The 27,780-nt window shown below is 42.1% G+C and overlaps 2 protein-coding genes across 8 annotated transcripts in view; one reads left to right on the top strand and one right to left on the bottom strand.

Annotated features, from left to right (window-relative positions):
* LOC116540717 (zinc finger protein 577) overlaps window positions 1-18,134 on the bottom strand; it is a 34,700-nt gene extending 16,566 nt beyond the window's left edge. The window contains exons 1-2 of one of the 5 annotated variants that reach the window (XM_032264376.1): window positions 9,483-9,550; window positions 501-554 (exon numbers count right to left, since the gene is read on the bottom strand). The gene's annotated coding sequence lies outside the window, so the exon portion shown is untranslated. Of the gene's footprint in view, window positions 1-500; window positions 555-8,933; window positions 9,396-9,482; window positions 9,558-18,102 lie in introns of those variants that run through there. The other 4 variants (XM_032264375.1, XM_032264379.1, XM_032264378.1 and 1 more) reach the window with 4 other exon arrangements.
* Window positions 102-27,507, top strand: ZNF613 (zinc finger protein 613). Of its 3 annotated transcripts, XM_032264358.1 has the most exons (8): window positions 102-505; window positions 9,429-9,557; window positions 9,994-10,103; window positions 11,708-11,872; window positions 16,135-16,334; window positions 20,297-20,423; window positions 20,697-20,789; window positions 24,239-27,507. In XM_032264358.1, the coding sequence occupies exons 5-8, from the start codon at window positions 16,320-16,322 to the stop codon at window positions 25,942-25,944; spliced, it is 1,941 nt and encodes a 646-aa protein (XP_032120249.1). In that variant the 5' UTR covers window positions 102-505; window positions 9,429-9,557; window positions 9,994-10,103; window positions 11,708-11,872; window positions 16,135-16,319; the 3' UTR covers window positions 25,945-27,507. The 3 variants fall into 3 exon arrangements, with proteins under 3 accessions (XP_032120249.1, XP_032120248.1, XP_032120250.1); XM_032264357.1 differs by lacking the exons at window positions 102-505; window positions 9,994-10,103 and having other exon boundaries at window positions 9,511-9,636; window positions 24,239-27,429; XM_032264359.1 differs by lacking the exons at window positions 102-505; window positions 9,429-9,557; window positions 9,994-10,103 and having other exon boundaries at window positions 11,759-11,800.
* The last annotated feature ends 273 nt before the right edge of the window (window positions 27,508-27,780 follow it).

The following is a 27,780-nucleotide window of genomic DNA, read 5'->3' as shown; positions in this document are numbered from 1 at the left end:
GGTGAGCCGAGATCGCGCCAATGCACTCCAGCCTGGGTAACAAGAGTGAAACTCTGTCTCAAAAAAAAAAAAAAAAAAAATAAAAAAAAAAAAAAAAATTGATGAATTCTAGCACCAAACCTGCTCCCTATAATTTTACAACCTGCCTCAGGGAACCTTTAAAGGGATTGATCATTCACTCATTTATCCAACGAACGTTTATAAAATGCCTATTATGTGTCAAACACTGTTGTGCGTGCTGGGAACACAAAAGCTGGAAACAGGCACAAAGACCCTCGTTCATGGAGATTACATTCTACTGGCAATTTCAGTGTGTGACCTAAATTGAGTGGTGCTAACAGTTGACTTGGTTGGCTGGCTGAAACTTGGACTAAAAATTTGCCTACACTAAATGAAGTTTAAATGCCAGATATTTCCTCATACATTATAAAGTATACAAAGATAAATGGAGTTAGGAATGCTAGGGTGAATTTTTTGTGTAAAATCAAGATTACCCATACCTCAAGTATGTATTCCAGTAGCATCTAGAAGACAGTCTTTTCACTGACACTGACCTGGTCACAAGAAACAGAGATATACTATTGTAAGATTATTTTATTATACATTAAGCGATATAAAGTCCTTGAAGTTAAATGATAAGTTCATGATTTTCTTTCAGGTTAGGCTACTAGAAAACAAGTACACCATAGACTGATTGTCTTTTTTTTTTTTTTTTTTATTTTTGAGACGGAGTTTCACACTTGTTACCCAGGCTAGAGTGCAATGGCGCGATCTCGGCTCACCGCAACCTCCGCCTCCTGGGTTCAGGCAATTCTCCTGCCTCAGCCTCCTGAGTAGCTGGGATTACAGGCAAGTGCCACCATGCCCAGCTAATTTTTTGTATTTTTAGTAGAGACGGGGTTTCACCGTATTGACCAGGATGGTCTTGATCTCTAGACCTCGTGATCCACCCGCCTCGGCCTCCCAAAGTGCTGGGATTACAGGCTTGAGCCACCGTGCCCGGCCGAAATATTTACTTTTCTAAAGGAGCTTTCTCTTCAGAGAAGGAAACAATTTCTTATTGTGTCCACATGGTAGACTGCATTTCCCAAAGATGACTACAATAATATCTCACGTTGCAAAGAAAACTTTCTGCTATGTCACCTGGCCACTCCCATACCAAGAGATGGAGCCTATTCCCTTCCCCTTGAATCTGGCTAGTCTTAGTGGCTTGCTTGTACCTACAGAATGAAACAAAGGTGACACAACATAACTTCTGAGGCTAAGGTAGAAAAGGCCCTGGAGCTGCATCTTGGCTGTCTCAGAACTAGCACCATGCTGTGAGAAGCCCACCCACAACACATGAGGAGGCCGTGCCCAGGTGCTCTGGTTGACAGCCTCAGCTGAGCCTAGTTTTCAAGTCATCCCAGCCTGGTGCACAAATACAGACAGGAGGAAGCCTTCAGATGATTCCAGTCCCCAACCTCTGAGTCTTCCAGCTGAGTGAGATTCAAGACATCATGGTGTGAAGACAAGCCGTGCAGTAAAGAATTAACAGGGCGAGTCTGGGTTGCCCGTATGCTGAACATTCCAAAGAAAGGTTCAGCCTTGCCTGTCCCTGGGAGGTAACCTCTAAACCAAGCTTGTCCAACCTGTGGACCATGGGGTGCACACGGCCGAGGAGGGCTTTGTTTTATTTTGTTGTTTTTAGATGGAGTTTCACCCTGTTGCCTGGGCTGGAGTGCAGGGGCACAATCTCGGCTCACTGCAATCTTCACCTCTTGCGTTCAAGCAACTTTTCTGCCTCAGCCTCCCAAGTAGTAGCTCTTGTCATGCAGGCTGGAGTAAAATGGCGCGATCTCAGCTCACTGCAACCTCTACCTCCCGGGTTCAAGCAATTCTCCTGCCTCAGCCTCTGGAGTAACTGGGATTACAGACATGTACCACCATGCCCAGCTGATTTTTTGTATTTTTAGTAGAGATGGAGTTTCACCACATTGGCCAGGCTAGTCTCGAACTGCTGCCCTAAAGGGATCCTCCCATCTCGGCCTCCCAAAATGCTGGGATTACAGGCATGAGTCACTGCGCCTGGCCTCCAGGAGGGCTTTGAAAACTATGAGATTTTTCTCAGGTTTTTTTTTTTTAAGCTCATCAGCTATTGTTAATGTTAGCATGTTTTATGTGTGGCCCAAGACAATTCTTCCAGTGTGGCCCAGGGAAGCCAAAAGATTGGACACCCCTACTCTAAGCCCTTGGAATATACTTCCTGATGAGTGTCTTTGTTTACTGGGAGCCTTGGGTGACACAAGATAGTCTATGCTAACAATGCATGATGGGAGCCTTGGGCTACACCTTAGCATGGTGGCCTCTGAAGAGGCTGAAGAATGAGGTCAGCCACTCATGTGGTCAGCCTCACCCATATAACTAAACCCACATAAAAACCCTGGACACCCAGGCTCAAGTGGGCTTCCTGGACTGGCGATACTCCATGTTTGTTGCCATACATCATGGCTAGGAGAATCAAACATTGCCCATGTGACTCCACAGTGAGAGCAAAACTGGAAGCTTCCGCATAGCATCTCCCAGACCCTGCCCTACAAAGTTGGTAGGGCAACTGCACTGATTTTAACTTGGATCCAGTTCTATATAATAAAATAAGATCATGAATATATGAGCTCTGTGTTATTCTAGCAAATTATGGAACCTGAGGAACCCCAGAACACAGAAGCCATCACCATGTGTCACTTGCTGACTCACTGAATCCATGAAGATCATAAAAATAAATTCACATCTCTAGGTCTTGGGCTGGCTTGGTATATGGCAGCAAATTACTTGGACTAGGGAAACAGTCATAACAACATTTTAGTCCATGATGGGTTAGACACATAACTGTGGTCCCTTAAGATTATAATGGAGCTGAAAAATTCCTACCACCTAGTGATGCTGTAGCCATCTCAAGGTAGTAGCATGTGTTACTCAGTTGTCGGTAGTGATGCTAGTGTAGACAAACCTACTGCTTGGCCAGTCATATAAAATATAGCACAAGTAATACGGACGGTATGTAGTTCTTGTTAATGATACACATGACTATGTTACTGGTTCCTGTACTTGCCATACTAAATCATTATTTTAGGGTATTTTTATCTTTCTACTTATTAAAAAAAAAGTTAACTGTAAAACAGCCTCAGGCAGGTTTTTCAGGAAGGATTATCGAAGATGACAGCTCTGCGTGTGCTACTGCCCCCAAAGACCTTCTGGTAGGATAAAATGTAGAGGTGGAAGACAGTGATATCAATCATCGTGGCCTCGTGTGGGCCCATGCTAATATGTGTAAAAAAATTTTTAGAATAAGAAAAATAGAAGAAAGTTTATAAAGACATAAAGAAATGAAAACTTTTTGTACAGTTGTACAATGTATTTGTATTTTAAGCTAAGTATTATTACAAAAGAGTGAAAAAGTTAAAAAAATTAAAAAGTTTAAAGAGTAAAACAGTTACAGTAAGCTGAGATTGTGGGCCCAGATGACCAGGGCCAGACGTATGCTGTCTCTACTATTACTGATTAAATAAATGTAAGTTTGATTTGCTTATTAGCTTATACAGTTCGCAGTGCACTGAAGTTTATATCCAAAATAAACAATAGTGAATGAAAAGCACAGCACAAGAGAACAGCTTGTTAGCTTGTAAAAGCACGCGCAGAAGCGGCAATGGGAGGCCTAAAGTTAGACCGTCTGAGAGCGCCCCATTAACCATGGCACATCCGCGGTGTGGCTGCAGGGCAGGAAAACACTGCCTTGGTCCCACAAACTCCTTTCCAACATGAGGTCTGCACAGGGGTCTTGTAAACAGGGCTTGTGTAGCACTCGGGAAAGGTCGGCGACCTCTGCTCACAAGATCCAGGAGGGTCTTTGCAGATGGGAGCTGGCAGGGCAGGAAGGCGTTGCGGGCAGAGATAATGGAACATCTCCTGCTCTGCCTCTGTTCTCAGAATTTGGGGTAATCTCAGTTGCCCTGTGTCCACAGTGCTCAGGAGATAGAAGCCCCCTGATGCATCGTGTGTGGTCAGACCTGGTGGTGCCCTACCATCTGTGTTCAGGTGCAGGTGCATATCGATAACGATCAGTGGTAAAACGAGGTGTACTAGATTAGCTTCTCTCAGAAGACCACCTGTTTCATTGTATTCTAATGATGCACGCTTCTCCCCGTTGCTATCTTGCTCCACAACATTTTCAAGGCCTCTCCCAATAACCCCCACTTGCTTTCCACCCCTCAATTAACGAGTGTGTGCACCTAATGAAAACCTGTGGAAAGCAGAACTCGGGGCCAACGTGGTCCTCACACTTCACGTTGGTCCCCTGGACCCACTCTTTAACTCTATTTCTGTGTCTTCGTCTTTATTTCCTTTCTCAATCCCTCGTCACCACCGGGGCTCGGGGCACCCACGAACAGGGTTGGGGCTGGTACCCAACATCAGATTAGTTTATTATTGAATAAAGACAAATTAAGGCCGGGCGCAGTGGCTCACGCCTGTAATCCCAGCACTTTGGGAGGCCGAGGCGGGTGGATCACGAGGTCAAGAAATCGAGACCATCCTGGTCAACATGGTGAAACCCCGTCTCTACTAAAAATACAAAAATTAGCTGGGCATGGTGGCGCGTGCCTGTAATCCCAGCTACTCAGGAGGCTGAGGCAGGAGAATTGCCTGAACCCAGGAGGCGGAGGTTGCGGTGAGCCGAGATCGCGCCATTGCACTCCAGCCTGGGTAACAAGAGCGAAACTCCGTCTCAAAAAAAAAAAAAAAAAAAAAAAGAAAACACATAATAAGTTTGAGGACCAGAGGGCCAGACACCACAATTTTCATAATATGCATTTCTGTTTAGACTTTGGTCATTTCAAATCACTTTTCATTGTTGTGAAGAATAGGGGAGTGACTCAGAGTACAAGAGGAAGTTGGAAGGCAGATTTTGAAGAAGGTACTAACTTAACCTATGAAAAGTCAGTGGGACTTTAAAATCCCAGTGCCTTGCAAAATCAAAGACTTCCGAAGCTCCAAATCCCCTATGAATTTCTTTGGTACCCATGCCTGCCTACATCATACTGAAAATATCAGCTGCAAGGCCACCCCAAATCATTCTAGTTGATTCCTACAGGGAAACTATCACTAGTCTATCGAGACACAAGCACTCAGACCCTCATAACTCTTAGTAACTCCTGAACACCCTCAAACGCAAGAAAAAAAGGCTGCCCCAACCCTGACCTCCCTACAAGGCCACCCAATTCACTGACCATCTCCAAAGATGCCTCAAATACTAATCTAACTCAAGGAGATTTCAGCCACGGACCTCACGTGTTGGACACTCCAATTAGTGACCCTGCGAAGAACAGGGGTTATTATCTTTGGGCATAAACACTGACTTATCCCCAAGGATGTCTCCATTGTTGACATCGCGCCCTTCAGCTTTGTCCCAAGAACTGAACTTCCCCGAGAAGGCTTAAGGTACTGATACACCCCCCCAAAGACACCCAATTTTCTACAATTGGGTATCTTTGAATACCTCAATCACATCCCGGGAAAATCACAATCACTGAATCACCTTGTGGATCACTCCAAACACAGATCTGCCTCCAAGGTCGCTCCAATCCCTGACCTCCCCTGCAAAGGCTAACCCCAAGCACTAACGTCCTTCTTGTAGCCCAGGCCAATCTCTCCAGCCCACTCCAATCCCAACCTGAGAAAAGCTGGCAACTTTCCCTACTATTCCGCTTCCCCACCCTCATGGACCCCCACAGACTCCCCTAACATAAATCTCAAATCTCCACAAACCCAGCTCCTGATTCCGCTCCCCGAACGCGAAACTGAGACCCCTTAAAAGATCCTGGGCGCAGCAGCTGGGTCGCAAGAGCCCCGGTCCATCACTTCTGCTTCAGACTCACAAGCCCGGCCGCTCCACCGCAATGGTCAAGTTTAACCTCTGGAGCCTCCGAGTCTGCAGCCTTCCAGTCATCACCTGTAGCCCCTTCGATTCAGCTTTCGGGTCTTTTAGACAAAGACACCGCGCGGGAGTATGGCCGCGCCCTCGTAGCTGATACACGTGGGGGCCGCCATCTTGAAAGATTGGCCGTACATCTTTCCCTGGCCACGATAACTTTATTGGTCCGCATTGAGTCCAATGGGAGCGTGGCCAACGGCGAGGCGCATGCGCCATCCCGTCTCTGTACAACGCGTATCCAATCCTCTCCGGCAAGACGCACCAAGCGCAGTATGGCCTGCTATGTTTTGTCGCTTGTAAGTACGAAGCCGGGTTACGTCGGGGGCGGCCATCTTGGAGAAAGTGTACATATTCCGAAGGAAAAGAGCGACGTCCCTTACGGAGTGGGGAGCAGGTGCTACGATCTCTAGGAATGCTTCTGGGGAACAGTACAGGGTTTGGGACAGTAGAGGGTGGAAAGGGCGGGGCTTTGCTGTTGACCAAGTTGGATCCCAGAAAGGGTTGGTAGAAATTTTTGTGGACGCTGTATCTCAAATCAATAATTTCTACTAAGTTATTAGAATTGGAATTGCTGATCCAAAGAAAATGAAACATTTGAGTACATAATTCCAGATTGTTGTCCAAAAAAAGTTCTATTAATGTATATACCATACTAGCTGCTATCCATTGTTCCCCAAGAACTCCACTGAAAACTACTAGCTAATATTTATTAAGTGTATTCACATTTTTTGAATAGGCACCTATGCCAAGCATAATAATTGCTTATCTTACATAATACTATAAAAGCTGTAGATGGTGAACATAAGTATTACCTTCACTCTGCATATTTAAAAAAGGCTTAGAAAGGCTAAGTCTGTTGGAATGCATATTTCCTCACAACCTTGGTCGTTTAATCTTTGCCAGTCTTAAGGATGAATAAAAATCTTACCTTAGTTTTATTTCATACTTTATAAGTTGCTTGTTTATTTCAGTTTTTTCAATTTTATATTGGTTATCTTTTTCTTATTCATACTATGTATATTAACACCTGTTAATCCTGCCATTCCCTCCACCTCTAGATTGTCTATCTGGACATTTCATATACATACAATCAATCATATAATATTCAGTCTTTTGTGGCTGGCTTCTTCCTTTAGGATGTTTTCAAGGTTCATTCATGTTGTAGCATGCTTCAGCACTTCATCCCTTTCTATACCTGAGTAATATTCTAATGTATGGATGTAGTATCTTTTATTTTTTCCTTCATCAGCTGATGGATGTTTTGAGTTGTTTCCACTTTGCGCTGTTATAAATAATGCTACTATAAACATTCATACACACATTTTTGTGTGGTCACATGTTTTTATTTCTCTTGGGTATAAACCCAGGAGTGAAACCGCTGGATCATATGGTCAATATGTTTAACCATTTGAAGAACTGCCAGATTATTTTTCAAAGTGGCTGCATCATTTTACATTTCCACCAGCAGTATGTGAAGGTTCCAATTCTCCCACATCTCACCACACTTGTTATTCCATGTAAATGGAATCATTTAACATGTTCTCTCTTCTTTCTGCCTGGCTTCTTTTCCTCAGAGTAAGTTGGTTGAGATTTATCTATGTTGGGTCATACATCTATGATTTGTTCTTTTATTATTGTTGAGTAGTATTCCAGGGTATGATTACACTAGAATTTGCTTATCCATTCCTCTGCCTATGGACACTTGGACTGTTTCCTGTTGGGGGCTATTATGCATAAAGGTACTATGAACATTCTTGTGAGTCTTTGTGAGGACATATAGTTTGATTACTCTTGAGTAAATAACTAGGAGTGGAATTCCTGAGTCATAGGGGTTCTTGCTTTTATTTTGCAATTCTACTAAGGAGTCAAATAGTTCTGCAAAGCTTTTTACTCTTCACAGATTTTATATTTTAAGTAACATATGTATGTTTCCGAAATGGAGTTTTCATTTTGGGGCATTTTCTATAGATTTATCATGAAGGACTGTCAAAACTCTGTTAGAAACATAAACACTCCATTACACGCAGGAATTTCCTTCTCATTCTTCCAACAGAACTGTCTTGATTTAGGTTGGATCAGAATTAGAATTTACGTTATGATTAATATGTAAATAATATTTATAGGTCAGTCAGGTATTATCCTATGATTATGATTATTTTTTTAAAGACAGGGTTTCACCATGTTGGTCAGGCTGGTCTTGAACTCTCAACCTCAGGTGATCCGCCCACCTTGGCCTCCAAAGTGCTTGGATTACAGGTGTGAGCCACCACGCCCGGCCTTTTTTTTTTTTTTTTCCTGAGACGGAGTCTCACCCTGTCACCCAGGCTGAAGTGCAATGGCGCGATCTCGGCTCACTGCAACCTCTGCCTCCCAGGTTCAAGCGATTCTCCTGCCTCAGCCTCCTGAGTAGCTGGGATTACAGGCGCGTGCCACCGCACCCAGCTAATTTTTGTATTTTTAGTAGAGACGGGGTTTCAACATCTTGGCCAGGCTGGTCTCGAACTCCTGACCTTGTGATCCACCCGCCTCGGCCTCCCAAAGTGCTGGGATTACAGGCGTGAGCCACCGTGCCCGGCCGATTATTTTTTCCTTGTACAACTTTTTTTTTTTCTTTTTTTCTAATGAAGGGGTTGCCAAGGCTGTGTGGTACAGTGCCTATTGATAGGTGCAATCACAGCTCACTGCGGCTTGGAACTCTTGGGCTCAAGCGATCCTCCAGCCTCTGTCTCCCCAGTAGCTGGGACTACAGGTGCGCCTCATCGCGCCTGGGCTTGCACAACTTTTCATTCTCCCAGAGTCATCTTATTTATTCCTTCCAGAATTTGAGGCATTTGGTTCTCAGAGAGCCCCGACCTTAAGATTGACTCCACCTCTAGCAGAGAGAAGACCCTTCTTCTCTCGCAAGGAAAATTCCCGCCTCCCCTATTGGATTCCCTTTTCTGGTTGGCTAGTGGCTGCGCTCTACCTGCACTGGGCGGTGACCGTGTCCCTCAAATGTAAACGACGTTCTCGCCAGTCGCTGTTTTGTCACTTTCCGTTGACGGGGTGAACGCTTTCCCCGTACCTCAATTGCTTCTCCAGACGCTTTTTGTCCTCAAAATCTCCCTCTTGCCCTCCACCCGTAGCTAGAAGCGTTTTCGCGATATACGCCTTAGGGTGTCTTTGCCCTTTTTCCTCCGCGGAGAAAGCGTTTTCACTTGTACGGACACCTAACTTCTAAGATGGCCGCGCCGATTGTGTCATTCCCGTCATTCTTTGTGCAAAGCGGATGACTTTTCTCCCTATCCCGCTAAGGTGGACGTAGCCCGTCCCATGTTTGTCTTGGCTAAGCTCGAGCCTCTGAAAATCAATGAAAGTTGGGGCGCAGGGTTTAGATGCCAAAATATGGGGTTCGTCACCATCCCAAGCCATCCCTGGATACTTGGGCAGAAAAGGTCCACTTTACCTTCCGTACATGCAGTATTTAAAGATGGCCGCCTCCAGGATCAGCGACGAGAGGACGCGGACTTCTTACCTTCCAGTCGTCCGTGCTCCGTACACCTGCAACTTCAGACTCTCTTCGGCCGCCGTAGACCGGCTTGGAGTCTCGGTAAGGGCCCAGAAGTGGAAGAATTGAGTAAGGAAAGTGCAGGTTCTGGGAAGTCTCGCTGGGTTCCCCGCAAAATCAGGTCTGTGTGTGGGTCTGTCTAGGGAGCTGGAGGAGGGGAGGAGGGTGTCTGTGGGCGCCCGTGTAGTACGTAGCCGTGAAGTTTTTGGGGAAAGCGGGAGCAAGAGGGAGTCGGGGTATTGGGGTTGGGGCGCCTCCGGAGTCAGCCCTGAGGGATCCCAGGGGTCAGTGGTCAGGGTCTGCCCAGAGCAACGCTTGGAAGTCCGTGGTCAGGGTTTGGTGTCTTTGCGGTTTACTCTGTAGGGCTCAGTGATAGAGGGCTGGAGTGAGGAGTGGTTTTGTCAAGGAAAACAGTGTCTGCCGCCGATTTGGGGTTTTATTTTTCATTTTTGAGACAGGGTCTGGCTCTGTTACACAGGCTTGAGTGCAGTGGCGCGATCGTGGCTCGCTGCAGCCTCCACCTCCCGGGGCTCAGGTGACCTTTCAACTGAGCTCAGGATCAGCTTTCCCAAGTAGCTGGGACTGCAGGTGAGCGCCACCACGCCCATATTATTTTATTTTATTTTTATTTTTTTTCAGAGACGGGGGTCTCACTATGTTGCCCAGGCTGGTCTCCAACTCCTGGCCTCAAACGATCTTCCCACTTTGGCTTCGCTTTAGGCTGTAATCAGGATTTAATATGTGGCTCAGTGAGGACAAGCCCGGGCTCATGGTCAATGAACCTGGGTATGTGGTCCAAGTTTTGGGATTAATCCAAGGGGGTGTGACCAGTGTTAGCAAAGTCTAGATGTGACAGTCGTGGAGACGCATATGAAGGCTTTGGCAGTCGGGGCATTCAGATTGGTGTGTGTGTTGAGGTCCAAATGGTACATTCCATCTCAGTCCCTTTAAGTTTCCCCACAAGGACTAGTGTACAAATCTCCTTTGATTTCTCACATCTCTCCTTCCTCTCATCCTGGTAAATAGGAAGCTTTAGGGGAGATCAAAGATTAATCAAATCTAAAATGGTAAGGTGGCCTGGTGTTGTGGCTCACGCCCATAATCCCAACATTTGGGAGCCCGAAGTAGGCGGATTGCTTGAGCCCAGGAGTTGGAGACCAGCCTGGACAACATAGCCTGTCTCTCCAAAAAATACAAAAATTAGCTGGGTGTGGTGACCCTTGCCTGTAGTTCCAGCTACTCCGGAGGCTGAGGTGGGAGGATCACCTGACCCCGGGTAGGTCTAGGCTGCAGTGAACTATGATTGAGCCACTGCACTCCAGCCTGGGTGACAGAGCAAGGCCCTGTCTCAAAAAAAAAAAAAAAAAAAAAAAAAGTAAACAAAAAGGAAAAAGCAAAAGAAAATGGTAAGGCTTCTAATAAAAATAAGGATTTTCATCCTTCTTCCTCAAGTTTACTGTGTGAATGTATGTAAACTTTATTTCAGGTTCTGACACAAGTAAAATAACATCTCTCTTATCCCAAAATATGTTCCCCAGTGATGACTTTTGATAACATTTTTATGTATTTCAATTTCAGTTTTCTATGCTTGATTTTTACAAATCAGATAAACTGCTGAAACACTGGAATAATATGCCATATTTAATTTTATATTATAAACATTCTTACAGTTTTTGTTTAAAAAATTTTTTTTAAGATTTCTGTAATAGTATACCATTAAGAGGTAAAACTGACCATTGTGACTTGAATCACTAAGTATATGAATATATTTAGATAGAATTTTAAGACTTAAAAAGTTCACTTATGACTTTTAAGAACTGGTTATGATTCTATGTTTACCCAAACATGTTGCTCCCTGATGCTTATCTGCACCTTGGTTTTTAATTTTTTTGCAATTGTAGATAGTGTGTTTTTATTTCCAACCTTTCTGTTCTGCTCTAATTTACTCTTACATAGAAAAGCAATTAGTTTAGAAAATATTTACATTGTTTTTGGTCACCTTACTGAACAAACTTCCCTGTTCTCCAGGTTACAAAAATTTTCAAACATAACACGATTTAAAGAACTTTACAATTGAATGCTTGTATGCCTACCACCTGGATGTTATCATTTTATTGTGTTTCTTTTATTACGTATCTATCTATATATCATCTTTCTACTCATCATTAATCCATATTTTTTTCTTTTTATAGAGATGGCATCTCACTATGCTGCCCAGACTGATCTTGAACTCCTGGCCCCAAGTGATCCTCTCTCCTTGGCCTCCTAAAGTGCTGGGATTCCAGGTGCAAGCCACCTCGCCTGGTCACATTAATCCAGCTTGTAAAATATTGCTTTGTTTTTTGGTGCATTTCAAAGTAAGTTGCAGACATTCATACACTTGCCCCTAAATATTTCAGTATGTTTATCATAAAGTTCTAGTGTCAGCTTTTCCTAATTACAAGTCTATTAATCACATACTATCTAATTCAGTGGCTTTCACTATGTGCAGCCATCACCAAAGTCAATTTTAGAACATTTTCGTTACCTGAAAAGAAACCCCATACCTTTTTGTTACCACTCCCTATCTCTGCATTGCCGTAACTAACCACTAATCTACTTTCTGTCTCTATAGATTTGCTTATTCTGGACATTTTATGTAATTGCTATAATAAAATGTGTGGTCTTTGGTGACTGGCTTCACATAGCATGATTTTTTTTTTTCGAGACAGAGTCTTACTCTGTCGACCAGGCTAGAGTGCAGTGACGCAATCTGGGCTCACTGCAATCTCTGCCTCACAAATTCAAGCGATTCTCCTGCCTCAGCCCTCTGAGTAGCTGGGATTACAGGCACATGCTACCACGCCCAGCTAATTTTTGTATTTTTAGTAGAGATCGGGTTTCAACACATTGCCCAGGCTGGTCTCAAACTCCTGACTTCAGGTGACCCACCTGTCTCGGTCTCCCAAAGTGCTGGGATTACAGGCGTGAGCCACTTCGCCTGGCCTACGTAGCATAATGATTTTCAGGTTTGTCTGTGTTATAGCATGTATCTGTACTTCATTCTTTTTCATGCCAAAATAGTATTTCATGGTATGGATATAGCACCTTATATTTATCCATTCATCAGCTGATGGACTTTTGGGTTGTTTCCCCTTTTCGGCTATTACAGTGTGCTATAAACATTTGTGTGTAAGCTGTTATTGTTTTTACTATATATAAACCTAGAAATGGAGTTGGGTCATATGGTGTGTTTAACCATTTGAGGAACTACCAGACTTTTCCAAAGTGGCTGCACCATTTAACATTTCCACCAGTCATACTTGAGGGTTTCCATGCCACCATATACCTACCAACACTTGTTAGATTTTTTTTTATTGCAGACATTCTAGTGGGTGTTAGGTGGTATCTCATTATGGTTTTGATTTGCATTTCTTTGGAGACTTATGTTGAGCCACTTTTCATGTGCTTATGATATACATAGCTGAGATACATGTATTTTTACTAAATATAGATTATAAGTATTTTTAATAGCTAGATAGCTCCACTTCACTGGATGTGCATACTTATAATCAGCCAATTAATCCTCTATTAATAGACCTAAATGCTTTACAACAACTTTGCATGCATGTATCACTATTTCCTCTGCAAAAATTTTCAAAGTGGATTTTTGGGTTCTAGTAATATCTCAATTAAAAGTATTCAATACAAAGTGTTATTTCCAAAATTCTTTAGTCACTTAATACTGATAAAGAAGTATGTCTGTTTTGGAATGCTTGCAATTTTTAGATATAAAATCATCAATCTGACTAAAAATTTATTTTTTATATGTGTTCAATTGAATCTATAAAACTGTCACATAATTTGTTTCCTCTTCTCTAATGTTATTTATACTTGATTATCAAACTAATTGGGTAGCATTTCTAGAATAGTTAAGATAGTGTTAGTGACCCTGTTCATCTTTGATACTGCTTTTGACTTTAGAGAATGTACTTTTATTGTTTCATAGAACTTTTATAGGATGTATCGAATTTTTGAAATTGAGGTAAAATTCACAAGACATAAAATTAACAATTTTAAAGTCAACAATGAAGTCGCTCTTAGTATATTCACAATATTGTACAACCACCACTTACAGCCACTTCACATTCTCCCCTCCAGCAGACCCTGGCAACCACCCTTGTGCTCTGTGTGTGTGTGTGTGTCTGTGTGTGCGTGTGTGTATTTGAGATGGAGTCTCACTCATGTTGCCCAGGCTGGAGTGCAATGGTGTGATCTCAGCTCACTGCAACTCCACCTCCCGGTTTCAAGCGATGCTCCTGCCTCAGGCTCTAAGTAGCTAGGATTGCAGGTGCACGCCACCACACCAGGCTACTTTTGTATTTTTAGTAAAGACTGGGTTTCTCCATGTTGGTCATGCTGGTTTTGAACTCCTGACCTCAGGTGATCTGCCCACCTCGGCCTCCCAAAGTTGGGATTACAGGCGTGAGCCACTGCACCCGGCCATTGTACTTTCTGTCGTTATGCATTTACTTAATCTGGGTATTTTAAATAAATGAAATCATATAATGTGACATTTAGTGCCTGGCATTTTCTTTTTTTTTTTTTTCTTTTTTTGAGACAGGGTCTCACTCTATTGCCGAGGCTGGAGTTCAGTGGCACACTCTTGGCTCACTGCAACCTCTGCCTCCCGGGCTCAAGCAATTCTCTTGCCTCAACCACCTTAATAGCTGGGATTACAGGCCCACACCACCATGCCTGGCTAATTTTTGAAACTTTTTGTAGAAATGAGGTTTCCCCATGTTGCTCAGGCTGGTCTTGAACTCTTGAGCTCAAAGTAGTCCACCTCCCTTGGCCTCTCAAAGTGCTGGCTTACAGGTGTGAGCCACTGCACCTGAGTGTCTGGCATTTTCATTTAGCATAATGTTTTTGTGGTTGGTGGATTGTAGGAAAGTTTTGTGCCATTTTTACTTGTCTTTGCTCCACCCCCTCCCCACCTCTGAGATGGTCTTGAAGATTGCGAGCACCATTCCCAATGTGGGATCCTGGACTCAGGCCCTGGAGGGAACAGAATAGACTTTATTTACAAAGAATTTTGTTTAGCTGGGTGAAGTGGTTCATGCCTGTAATCCCAGCACTTTGGGAGGCTGAGGTGAGAGGATCACTTGAGCCTAGGAGTCTGAGGCTACAGTGAGCCGTGATCTCACCACCGTAATCCAGCCTGGGTGACAGAGTGAGACCCTGTCTCAAAAATAAAAATAAAAAATTGTTTGTTGTCTATTCTAACTACCTGAAAGACCTATGCAACATGCCCCCTCCTGTTTTGGAACTCACTCAGGTTGGAAAAGTAATGGGCATTTCTCAAAAACTTGTAAAGCAGAACAACAGCCTTCAGATATTCCTGGGAAAAGGGCTGTGGAAGCTATTGGGAAAGGAAGCCTTGCCATTTGAAATACACACCCTGGATGTCACTGAAATGTTGCATCTACCGCCTTCTGCTCATGAATGTTATATCATTTGGGTTCTGCACCTTTCCACTGATGGCATTCTAAGAAGAAAAGTGTGAAGTATCTTGCAACAATTATGTGCTTCTGAGATTGCAGAAGGAAAGGGAGCATTTGCAGCTGTGGGTTAGAGGAGGAGTCAGTGCAGGCCCTGTGGGTTTGGAGCATGCAGGAGGACCACTGAGAGCTTGTCACAATGATTCCTCCCAGGCAGAAGGAAAGCTCATGGTGAGAGCATCATGTAAGTCTCTTACTTAAGTTTTAGAATTGGGCCTAAAGAAAGCCTCTGGGGCTGCCACTCTCTGACCTGCTGCTTTCAGGCCAGGGGTGTTGCGTGCAGCTTTTCCATTTGTCTTTATGGAAACAGGTAGTTGCCTATGTGACTGTTGGCAGCGCTGATTTCAGAAGGTCAGATTATATGTCCAGAATGAAACTACCTCAAGGTAGTAACAAAGAGAGCTAAGACGTGATGACAGCATGTGGCCCAAAGGAATTCAGTAGTGAGTGGCTAAGGTCATGTTCTTAGAGACAGGCCACGTGGGTTCAGATTCTACTTCTGCTTTTGGACAATATAGTTAAATCTGTAAGCCTTAGGATAATATTGGAATGGAAATTAATGTTACTTTATAAGGATATAATGCAGTAGGTAATAATGAGAAATCAAATAAGATAGTGCCTCTGCTTGGCTTAGCATATTTGTCTTCAAACTGAGGCATGCCTACATGTGAGGTGTATGATGACTTTTAATCAAGCATGTGAACAATGTGGTTTTAAAGAAATAAATACCCAAATCCTCACCTTCTCTGTCCTTTTTCTAAAACCCGATCTAGGAAGTCCCTTGGTGTTTCAGCATCATGTTGGTGCTGGTTCTCCGTTCCCACCCCCCCCCTCACAGTCACTCTACTTCCATTTTACAGAAGAAAAACAGGTTATAGATGTATTGCTCATACATGTAGAATGTTATGTTTTGTTGCCCTAGGATTTGTTGTTGCCCCAGGGTGGCTAAAAACTTCTGGGGCCCCAAATAAAAGGACAGTTAAAGATGGCCTTGCATTAAGGTGAGTACACAGCAGCAATGACAGCACCTGGACCTGCAGGGAATGTACACTCAAATAAATGTATTCTTCAATCCACAGGTTCTGACTCCAGAAGCAAGACACATCAAGTGAGGTGAGGAGGAGGTCCAGGACCTGGATATGATCCTTTGCAGGGATGTAATGCGCCAGAGACCAAGATTTTTAGCCAGAAATTGAAGGCAGTTCAAGGAGAGACTACAGACGCAGCATCCTACTTACTGGCTGTTTCCTGGTAACAGGAGAAAATGATCACATCCCAGGTGACTTTTGGTTTGTTTTATTTTTTTCTTCATCACATGATCGATTTCTGGGCAACTTTAAAAGTCAATTGAATTAAGTGAAAAAGTATAAATTGGTAAACCGGAATTTGTGCTTCGGTAAATTTAGATTCTGATTTCAACATCTAGGCAAAGTAGGATCAGGACTATATTGCTCACACGTGGTATCATAGAAAGATATTTGGTCTTTGCAGTTCTTGGCATAGAGCTCCTAAAAGTCTTCGAATTTCTTGAATTATAAGCGTCTTTTTTTTTTTGAGACAGGGTCCCACTTTGACACCGAGGCTGGAGTGCAGTGGTGCAGTCTCGGCTCACTGCAGCCTTGGCCTCCTGGGCTCAAGCGATCATCCCCTCAGCCTCCCAACTAGCTGGGACTACAGGTGTGTGCCACCAGGCCCAGCTAATTTTTTGTATTTTTTTGTAGAGATGGGGTTTCACCATGTTCCATAGGCTGGTCTTAGACTCCTCAGCTGAAGCAATTCGTCCACCTTCGCCTCCCGAAGTTCTAAGACTACAGCTGTGAGCCATCATGCCTAGTCCTCTTTTTTCTAGTGAGACTACTCTTGGTAGAGTCCTAGGTAGCTTCAGGGTAGAGGCTGGTTGCCAGAAAGACCAAGCCTTGATTAGAAGCTTGGAACTTTCAGTCCTACCCCTAATCTCCAGGGAGCAGAAAGATGTTGGAGATGGAGTTCAGTCACCAGTGGCCAATGATTTATTCACCCATGCCTGTGTAAGATAAAACCTCTAAACAGAGGGGTCTGGAGAGTGGGGCTGGAAAACACATCAAGCTTCTGGGAGGCTGGCGCATGCAGAGAGAGCATGAAGTTTATCCCCATACTCCAGCATACTGTGCCCTGTGCAGCTCTTCCATTTGGCTGTTCCTGAACTGTAAATAAAGCAGTAATAGCAAAGTGCTTTCCTTAGTAGATTATTAAACCTGAAGGTCGGTTGCAGAAATCCCCACATTAGTAGCCCAGGGAAAGAAGTCTTTGTAACCTGGAGACCTCACACTTGCAACTGGTGTCTGAAATGGGGCTGGTCTTGTGGGACTGAAACCTTAACCTATGGGGTCTTCCAGGGGTTGGTGTCAGAATTGAATCTAATTGTTGGACACCTACTTGATGTTAGAGAATTGGAGAATTGCTTGATGTGAGCAAAAGCCCACACATTTGGTATCAGAAGTGTGTGAGTAAAAACAGCACAGTGGAATTCACACAAAATGACTAGTGCTGGAACCTAATGTGTGACTGGAGCATCCTGTGGGTTCTAGAAGCTGTCACCTTCTGTCTAATGTCTCTGTCATCACATCCAGAGAGTCCTTGGTCACAGGATATGTACTGACTCTCAGGAGAAAGTAGATCAGTTCCCAAGAGGTGTCACTATTGCATGGCGCTTAGAAGAAAGGAGGTTTAATTGACTCACAGTTCCACAGGCTTAAGAGGAAGCATGACTGGGAGGCCTCAGGAAACTACAAATATGGAGGAAGGTGAAGGGGAAGCAAGGACCTTTTTCACATAGAGGCAGGAGAGAGAGAGTGAAAGAAGAAGTGACATTTTCTTTTTTTTTTGAGACGGAGTTTCACTCATGTTACCCAGGCTGGAGTGCAATGGCGCGATCTCGGCTCACCGCAACCTCCGCCTCCTGGGTTTAGGCAATTCTCCTGCCTCAGCCTCCTGAGTAGCTGGGATTGCAGGCACGGGCCACCATGCCCAGCTAATTTTTTGTACTTTTAGTAGAGACGGGGTTTCACCATGTTGACCAGGATGGTCTCGATCTCTTGACCTCGTGATCCACCCGCCTCGGCCTCCCAAAGTACTGGGATTACAGGCTTGAGCCACTGCGCCCGGCAGAAGTGACATTTTCAAACCATCAGATCTTGTGAGAACTCATTCACTATCACAAGAACAGCAAGGGGGAAATCTGCCTCAAGATCCACACCTCCCACCAGGCCCCTCTTCCAAATATGACATGAAATTTGGGCAGGGACACAAATCCAAACCATATCATCTGTATACAGTCATGTGTTGTATAATGATGTTTTGGTCAGTGACAGATCACATATGGGACAGTGGTCCCGTTAGATTATAAAAGAGGTGAAAAATATTGCCAAGTGATTTGGAACATTGTAGCACACTATTTTTTTTTAATTTAGTACAGCTTAAGTATACACACATTTTTTAAGTCCACTGTGGTGTACAGTTACATCCAAGGCCTTCAGATTCACTTACCAGTGTACCCAGAGCAACTTCCAGTCCTGCAAGCTCCATTTATGATAAATGCCCTGTACAGATGTACCATTTTTTAATCTTTATTTTTAGAGACAGGGCCTCACTCTGTTGCCCAGGCTGGACTGCAGTGGGGCTTTTCAGCTTATCGTAACCTCAAACTCCTGGGCTTAAGCAGTCCTGCCTCAGCCTCTCAAAGTGCTGCAATTTATAGGTGTGAGCCACCATGGCCAGCGCCATTTTTATCTTTTATACCATATTTTACTGTATCTGTTCTATTAATATATTTAGATACGTTTAGATACATGAGTACTTACCGTTGTGTTATAATTCCCTACAATATTCAGTACTGCAATATGCTGTATAGGTGTATAGCCTGGGAGCAGTAGACTATACTGCAGAGCTTAGGCATGTAATAGGCTGTACCATCTAGGTTTAAGTAAGCACACTCTGGGATGGTTGAGCAACAGAATTGCCTAATGATGCATTTCTCAGATTGTATCCTTGTTATTAAGTGACACATGAATAAACATACATGTATACATGTTTGCATATATTTCTATGTATGTATATATATTTAGAGATGTATCTGTCTTAGCCCTTAGATCTTTGGATAGTACCTTTCCATTACTGTATTTTCTCTTTCACAAACACAATGAGTAAATACTAGACCTCACCTAGCCTCTGTCTTTATTAATCTGTCTTTTATATATTGTATCATTCTGTCCTTTTGCTGCATCTTTGGTAGTTTTTTCAGATCTGCTTACCAATTCACTATAAGTAGATCTCTTCAGTTATGCTGCTAATATGCCTGATAATGTAAATATAAACACTTTAAAAACTATATGTGTGTGAATGGTTTTTGAATAATATTATCTATTTTTAAAAAATTATTGATCTGTGTATTTTATTGTTATTTATTTATTTTTGAGCCTGTTGCCCAGGCTGGAGTGCAGTGGTACAATTTTGGCTCACTGCAACCTCCACCTCCTGGGTTCAAGCAATTCTCCTGCCTCAGCCTCCTGAGTAGCTGGATTACAGGCATGCACCACCATGCTCAGCTAATTTTTGTATTTTCAGTAAAGATGGGGTTTCGCCACTCAGATGATCTGTGCACCTAGGCCTCCCAAAGTGCTGGGATTACAGGCTTGAGCCACCACACCTGGCCTATTTATTTTTTAAGCCAGTCACGTTTAGCAGTAGAGGGTAATAATACTTAACTGTCTCTTGTTCTTTGGACATGTTTGGAAAGATTCTTTTATTCCTCCTAACATATAAAATATGCTTATTTGTCATGTAATATCTTGTAGTGTCTGGGGTTTCTTCCTGGTTGATTCTGATAGTGCATATGAAAATTCATTGAAGATTCATTGCAAATAAAGGAATATGCTTTATTCATCCTGATATTGCTAAAATATATTTAGTGCCTGGCAAATATGTGCTCAAAAAGAAAAGAGGATTAACAAGAGGATTAAATAATCAGTTCTTATAGAAACATCTGATTTGTTAAATGATGGATAATTGCAGTTACAGAATATTTTGCTAGAGATAGATTTTGAATATACATAGATTTTGCTTCTATCACAATGTATATTTTTACAGCACCTAGATATATAGGTGAAAATATTTGGTGAAAATGAGCAGAACAATGTCCTTCACATTTCTTGCATATGAATAAAAGAGAAACACTTCATACTAAGCAGGACTCTCTTATTACAGGAATCACTGACTCTGGAGGATGTGGCTGTGGAGTTCACCTTGGAGGAGTGGCAGCTCCTGGGCGCATCTCAGAAGGACCTGTACCGGGACGTGATGTTAGAGAACTATAGCAACCTGGTGTCAGTGGGTGAGGACAGCTGCCCTGTGTCAGAGGGTACCCAATCAAAGGCCTTTGCTTTCTTGGTTTTCAGAAGCTCTGAAGGGCTTGTGGTGCTCTGAAGTGGTACATTCTGTCCCCTCCCTGGCCCCAGATAAAAGAGGATAATGTGCCCCCTTTAGAGAGAAAATCCCTTTGCTTTGCAGGCACATAAATTACATCATTCCCAAAACAAAACATGGTCCCATGTTGATAGACCACAGCTCAATTCAGTGAGCCTAAGTTGTCATTTTCTATGAACAGGGTATCAAGCCAGCAAGCCAGATGTGCTCTCCATGTTAGAACAAGGAGAACCATGGACAACAGAAAATGAAATCCACAGCCAAATCTGTCCAGGTGAGTTCAGGGTCAGAGCCCGCAAGGCGGGTGGCTGAACAAGTCACGTGATAGTTGTTCAGCGGTGTCTGAGCTGTGAGGGAATCTAAGGCTGCGTGGACAGAGCCTCCATGTATCCTCATACAAAAGCTCTTTTTCCTTCAGGTGTGTAGAGGAACATCCACCTCTTTATATCCTCTTGGATTTCAACACTGTTTATTTTTTATTTTTTTGAGACAGAATCTCACTGTTGCTCAGGCAGGAGTCCAGTGGTGTGATCTCAGCTCATTTCATCCTCTGCCTCCCGGGTTCAAGTGATTCTCCTGTCTTGGCCTCCCTAGTAGCTGGGATCACAGGCACCTGCCACTATGCCCAGCTAAATTTTTGTATTTTCAGTGGATACGGGGTTTTGCCAAGTTGACCAGGCTAGTCTCAAACTCTGATCTCTCGTGATCCACCTGCCTCGGCCTCCCAAAGTGCTGGGATTACAGGTGTGAGCCACCGCACCCAGCCTCTCATCATTCTTTATTTAATCTAGGTTTGATTTGTTTTTCTCAGGATTTCTTCCTTTTTAGGATTCTGAAATCTCATCATTTCTTGTTTTCCCCCCATCAGAGCATTACCACCTGTTCCTTCTACTTCCCTTGCTGTGAATTTCCTCCTTCCATGACTGTCTCCAAAGAACAATCTTGGATCTCAGCACTCTCTCCTGACCACTGCACCTTTCTGCCCCTTTAGAGAATGCTGATTTTTTTTCCCTAAGGTCTTCCCACCCTATCTTACACCCTGTGCCCTCTTAGTAACCTGGTCTGTTGCTTTGCATATATATGCTTTCTTAGCTTCTCTTTTTTCTCCCACTCTGAGGTCCTCCAGATGTTCTGTTTTCCATTTATTTTGCTCTGTTCTCATATTCTTTAAAAGTTTCCTTCATTCTAATGAATTAAGTTCTTATTTTCTATGGAGACTCTCAGATTGACATCTCCCTTAATATTTCCTAACTTACATGTTTCTACCATATTTTTTACCCACTTACATGTCAATTCCCTGAGTTGATCCTGACCACTGTGGGGTTACCTTGAAACTTCCCTGCCTCCTCAGCTCCCTTATTTAAGGTTTTTGTGCTTTCGGTTGATTTTTGAAGAATTCTCATTCTGTTTCCAACCCAAACCAGATTACTAAACCTCATGACTGCTTTGCTTCAATTTCCTTTTGGAATCATTAATTCTGCCCATTATTTAGTTTCTCTTTTTTTGTTTTCTTTTTCTTTCATTCTTCCTAACAATACATTCTATCATACCATTATTTAGTTTCTCTTAAATTATATGCTAGACTTATTTCCTTAAAGTTTTTCTGTTCTTACCATCTTCTGATGGCACTAAGTCCCAGTGAATCATAGCAGTCATGTAAGATGGAAATTTCTCTTCTGTCAAGTGATATTCTAGTTGAATCACCATGATATAGTATCATCTTGCCTACACAGAGTTTGCTTTCCTTTTCTTAAATTCAAAGCCAACTATATTTAAAGCACTACATTTGAAGTAGTCTTTCCCAATGTGTCCTGTACATGTGAAACTTTTCTTGTTTCATTGCCTTAAATATTTTTTGATAGCCTATTACATATGGGCCCTGACAACTGTGAACATCAATTAACAACAACAAAATTCTTCTTAGAGATTACGTGCTAAAAGGAAGAGGCATGAAATTGATCAGAATAGATAAAGGTCTTGTGAAAAATCCTGGAAGGTCAGTAACAAAGCATAATGAGGGATGCTGGGAATGGGAATGGCTCTTTGGTGAGATGCCTTTGAGCAGCTAAATGAGAGAGATGTGAGTATGTCCCTCGGGTGAATTACCTTCCAGGTAGACAAAATAGCAGGTCCAAAGACCCAAGGCAGGTGTGTATTTGAGGAACTTCAAGGAAGCCTGTGTAAATACAGAGAAGTGAACAAGAGGGGCAGTGGTTGGAGATAATATGAAGATAAGGACAGTGTGATGGGATCTAGAGTTTGAGGTAGACAGGTCATATATGACCTTTCAAGGACATTTTAATGACTTGATTTTTTAAAAAATTTTGAGATGAGGAAACATGAGGGAGTTCTGAGTAGAAAAGTGACATGATGCAATTTATATTTAAAAGGATCACTTTGACTACTTTGTAGAAAACATATAGGAGAAGAAGAGGTTGAAGCCTGAAATCCACTTGGGAGGCTATTGCTATAGTACCAGACAGAGTGATTATCTTACACCTAGATAGAGGGGGCGAGTTTTAGTCAGTTTCAGAATATAGGAGTCACCCTTCATCTACAGTTTCTCTTTCCATGGTTTCAGTTACCTGTGGTCAACTATGGTCTGAAAATGTTAAATGGGAAATTCTAGAAATAAACAATTCTTTTTTTTTTTTTTGAGATGGAGTTTTGCTCTTGTTGCCCAGGCTGGAGTGCAGTGGTGCAATTTCAGCTCACTGCAACCTCTGCCTCCTGGGTTCAAGTGATTCTCCTGCCTCAGCCTCCTGAGTAGCTGGGATTACAGGCATGTGCCACCATGCCTGCCTAATTTTGTACTTTTAGTAGAGACAGGGTTTCTCCATGTTGGTCAGGCTGGTCTCGAACTCCCAACCTCAGGTGATCCACCTGCCTCGGCCTCCCAAAGTGCTGGGATTACAGGTATTAGCCACCGTGCCTGGCATAAATAATTCTTAATTACATTGCTCACCATTCCAAGGAGTATGAAATCCTGCACCATCTTGTTCCATCCTGGGACAAGAATCACTTTTTTATCCAGCATATCCATGCTGTATACCTTCCCCACCTGTGTCACTTAGTAGCCATCTTGGTTATCTGATCAACTATGATGGTATCACAGTGCTTGTGTTCAAGAAACCTTTGTTTTACTTAATAAGGCCTCCAAAGCTCAAGAGTGTGATGCTGGCCTATTATAATTCTTCTATTATTTGTTATTGTTAATCTTTTGCTGTGCCTAGTTTACAAATTAAACTTTATTATAGGTATGTATGCACTGTATAGGAAAAAACATAACAGATACAGGGTTTAGTATGATTCAGAGTTTCAGGCATCTATGGGGGGGTCTTGGAATATATCACCCATAGATAAGGAGGGATTACTGTATATTTATGAAGGAGGACATATGGAATTTCCTATTGAAGTAGACAAAGGGTATGAGAGAAACATACAAATGAAAGACGATGGTAAGGTTTCTGGCATGAGTCTGACCGGGAATTAACTTGCCATTTCCTGAGAAACTTACTTTGTTTATACACTGACTGCTTTTACCTTTTGTTTTCTTTAACTTACAATGGTTTATTCTTGTCCAAGTGACAATGCGCACATCTACTTGGAGTTTTTTAAAACCGTGGTAATGGTGTGGTCAGAAGAGCCAGCCTGTGCAAAGCTGTTTATGAAGTAGTTCTTTCCCATGCTCATGGAAAGGTGTATTGTTCTCTTCTTCCCTAGAAATCAAGAAAGTTGACAATAATTTTCAGATGCACTCACAAAACCAAAGATGTCTGAAGAGAGTGGAACAATGCCATAAACATAATGCATTTGGAAACATCATTCATCAGAGGAAAAGTGATTTTCATTTAAGGCAAAATTATGATACATTTGACTTACATGGGAAAATACTGAAATCAAATTTAAGTTTAGTCAACCAGAACAAAAGGGATGAAATCAAGAATTCTGATGAAGTTAATGGAGATGGAAAATCCTTCCTTCATGACAAGCATGAACAATTTTATAATGAAATGAACTTCCCCAAATATGGAAATTCTGTGAATACAAATTCACAATTCATTAAGCATCAGCAAACTCAAAAGATAGATAAACCCCATGAATGCACTGAGTGTGGGAAGGCTTTCCTCAAGAAGTCTCGACTCATCGATCATCAGAGAGTTCATACTGGAGAGAAACCTCATGGATGCAGTATATGTGGGAAAGCCTTCTCTAGAAAGTCCAGGCTCACTGAACATCAGAAAACTCATGTAGGAGAGAGACGGTATGAATGCACTGACTGTGACAAAGCATTTCGCTGGAAATCACAGTTCATTGCACATCAGAAAATACATACAGGAGAGAAACCCTATGTATGCAGTGATTGTGGAAAAGGCTTCATCAAGAAGTCTCGACTCATTAATCATCAGAGAGTTCATACAGGAGAGAAACCACATGGATGCAGCCTGTGTGAGAAAGCATTCTCCAGAAAGTCCAGGCTCACTGAACACCAGCGAACTCATACAGGAGAGAAACCCTATGAATGCACTGAATGTGACAAAGTGTTCCGCTGGAAATCACAGCTCAATGCACATCAGAAAACTCACACAGGAGAGAAGTCATATATATGCAGTGACTGTGGAAAAGGCTTCATTCAGAAGGGAAATCTCATTGTACATCAGCGAACTCATACTGGAGAAAAACCCTATATATGCAATGAATGTGGAAAAGGCTTCATCCAAAAGGGCAATCTCCTTATTCATCAACGTACTCACACCGGCGAGAAACCCTACGTATGCAATGAATGTGGGAAAGGCTTCAGCCAGAAGACATGCTTAATATCCCATCAGAGATTTCACACAGGAAAGACACCCTTTGTATGTACTGAGTGTGGAAAATCCTGCTCACACAAGTCGGGTCTCATTAATCACCAGAGAATTCACACAGGAGAGAAGCCCTATATGTGCAGTGACTGTGGGAAAGCTTTCAGAGATAAATCATGTCTCAATAGACATCGAAGAACTCATACAGGGGAGAGACCCTATGGATGCTCTGATTGTGGGAAAGCTTTCTCCCACTTGTCATGCCTAGTTTATCATAAGGGAATGCTGCATGCAAGAGAGAAATGTGTAGGTTTAGTCAAATTGGAAAATCCTTTCTCGGAAAGTCATAGCTCATCACATACAAGTGATCTCATACAGGATAAAGACTCTGTTAACTTGGTGACTGTGCAGATGCCTTCTGTGGCAGCTCAGACTTCATTAAGTAACAGTGAGTTCCAAGCAGATAGCAAAGTAGCCATTGTGAGCCAGCCTGTTGCCAGAAGTTCACTCTTAGCAGATAGTAGAATTTGCACAGCAGAAAAACCTTATGAATGCAGTGAATGTGGTAGTGCTTTCAGTGATCAATTACATCATATGTCACAAAACACACACAGGAACAAACTGTGATACATTCAAGGTGGAAAGCCCTTGAGTAAAATCTTATGGCTGATAAGCATATACTCAGAGAAAATTAGTATGAGGTAGAGACTGGGAAAGTCTTTTATGGGAAGATAGATCCTCTGATTAGTGATCATCAATGAGCTTATAGTTGGTAGAAATATAATGATCATGGAAAAGTCCTTGTTCAGAAATAATACCCCAGTAGGTATTAGAGGCTTTACATAAGGAACAGTTGGAAGACCTTTGAAGGCTGTGAATGTGGCAGGGTTGCTAGTGGTACATTCTGCCTTATCCTCAGAGAAAATCATATAGAAATAAAACTATGAAAATAGTACCTAGAACATCTTCAGCAAAATATGAAAGAACACACGAAGCAAATAAGCCCTGTGAAATGGGTATTTTAGAGATTTTGATTGCAAATCTAACATCATTATACAGCAGATAATATACAGGATGTGTTTTTTAAGACAATATACCTTGACTCACTAGTTGATATGTCAGTGACTAATTAACGGGTTGTCACTGTTACACATCATTGGTTAAATTTATAACACAATGTGCCCCTTCCCCCATTTTTGGCATGAGTTTTCTATTCCCAACCAAGATCATTATATGATTATCTCTTGTGTTTCTTTGATTTTAAATTTCTTCACTTGTTATTTCAGACTACTGAAGTTCTTCAAAAGGAAATATGTATTTAATAATGTAACACAACAAGTTTTGATGTGTTTAACTTTATAAATATCACCCCAGAGGAATTAAGTTCAAAACTTATGATTGGCCATGCTCTTAATTTAGAAGGTAGTCCTAATCCTAACCCTATGGTTTGTCTTATTGTTGGCATACACGCCATTCGGAATAGTTTGTGTGATCCACTTTCTTTACCTGAAAATGTTTCCTTTATCTAGGAACTGTGGATGACGGCAGTGGGAAACAAAACAAAATGTCAAGCCAGCATTTTTAAAAAGCTGGATTATATGCATGTATAGTTTATACATGCAACCGTAGTTTAAAAATGCATATTCCTGTATCAGTTGAAACTGTAGTTTAAAAATACATATGCCTGTATCAGTTGAAAAAGACATATAATATAAAGATCAAATTGTCCTGATAATTTCTTGTTCAAGGTACATATTATTATTTGGAGTGGGAAGAGGAAAAGACTCAATTTTCCTTACATAAAACAGGATATGAATACTTTTCTAAAAAGTGTTCATGTCTTATCTCTACCTAAATTATAAATTCCGTGATAGTTTGTAGGCAATTGTATATACCCTAGCAGATAGAAATTAATTATATGTAGATTTTTGGAAGATGAATGAAGGTGCGTGAATAACCCAGTGGACAATTGATCAGAATTACTTTTGTTGTTGAAGAAAAGGAGCTACCAGAAAGAAATTCTGAGGATTAGTACTATTCTAAAAAAAAAAAAAAACTTTTTAAAACCTGAATAGAGCCTCATTTCTGTCATAAGAGGGGCAGAACAGAGAAGGAATAGGATTCACAGAATAAGCCCAATTAAAAAAAACAAAATAACTTCATTCTCTAAAAATAAAGGACAGCATGTAAGATGAATAAAGGTGAGATCCTTTTGGATATTTTAGATAAGAACCCTTAAATTTGTCTATAGTCTGTCACCTTGGAGAGTTGCCACTGTTTTAAAGATCCTAGCTCCTCTGTGATATGCTCAATTGGAACATACGATTTACCTTCATCATTCCTTCTCACCTAGGGTTGAGACCCTTGTTCTCTCCTCTACTCAGAGTTCCATCCCTTAATCTAATAAAGATTTATCCACTTTAGAAACAGTCCTGTTTACAAGGAAAAATAAAATGGAAATTT

Source organism: Sapajus apella, unplaced genomic scaffold, assembly GCF_009761245.1.
Source record: "Sapajus apella isolate SASKATOON/1434 unplaced genomic scaffold, GSC_monkey_1.0 scaffold144, whole genome shotgun sequence".
NCBI lineage: Eukaryota > Metazoa > Chordata > Mammalia > Primates > Cebidae > Sapajus > Sapajus apella.
Note: the sequence above shows the minus strand (reverse complement) of the source record. Positions and strands in the feature narration are given on the sequence as shown.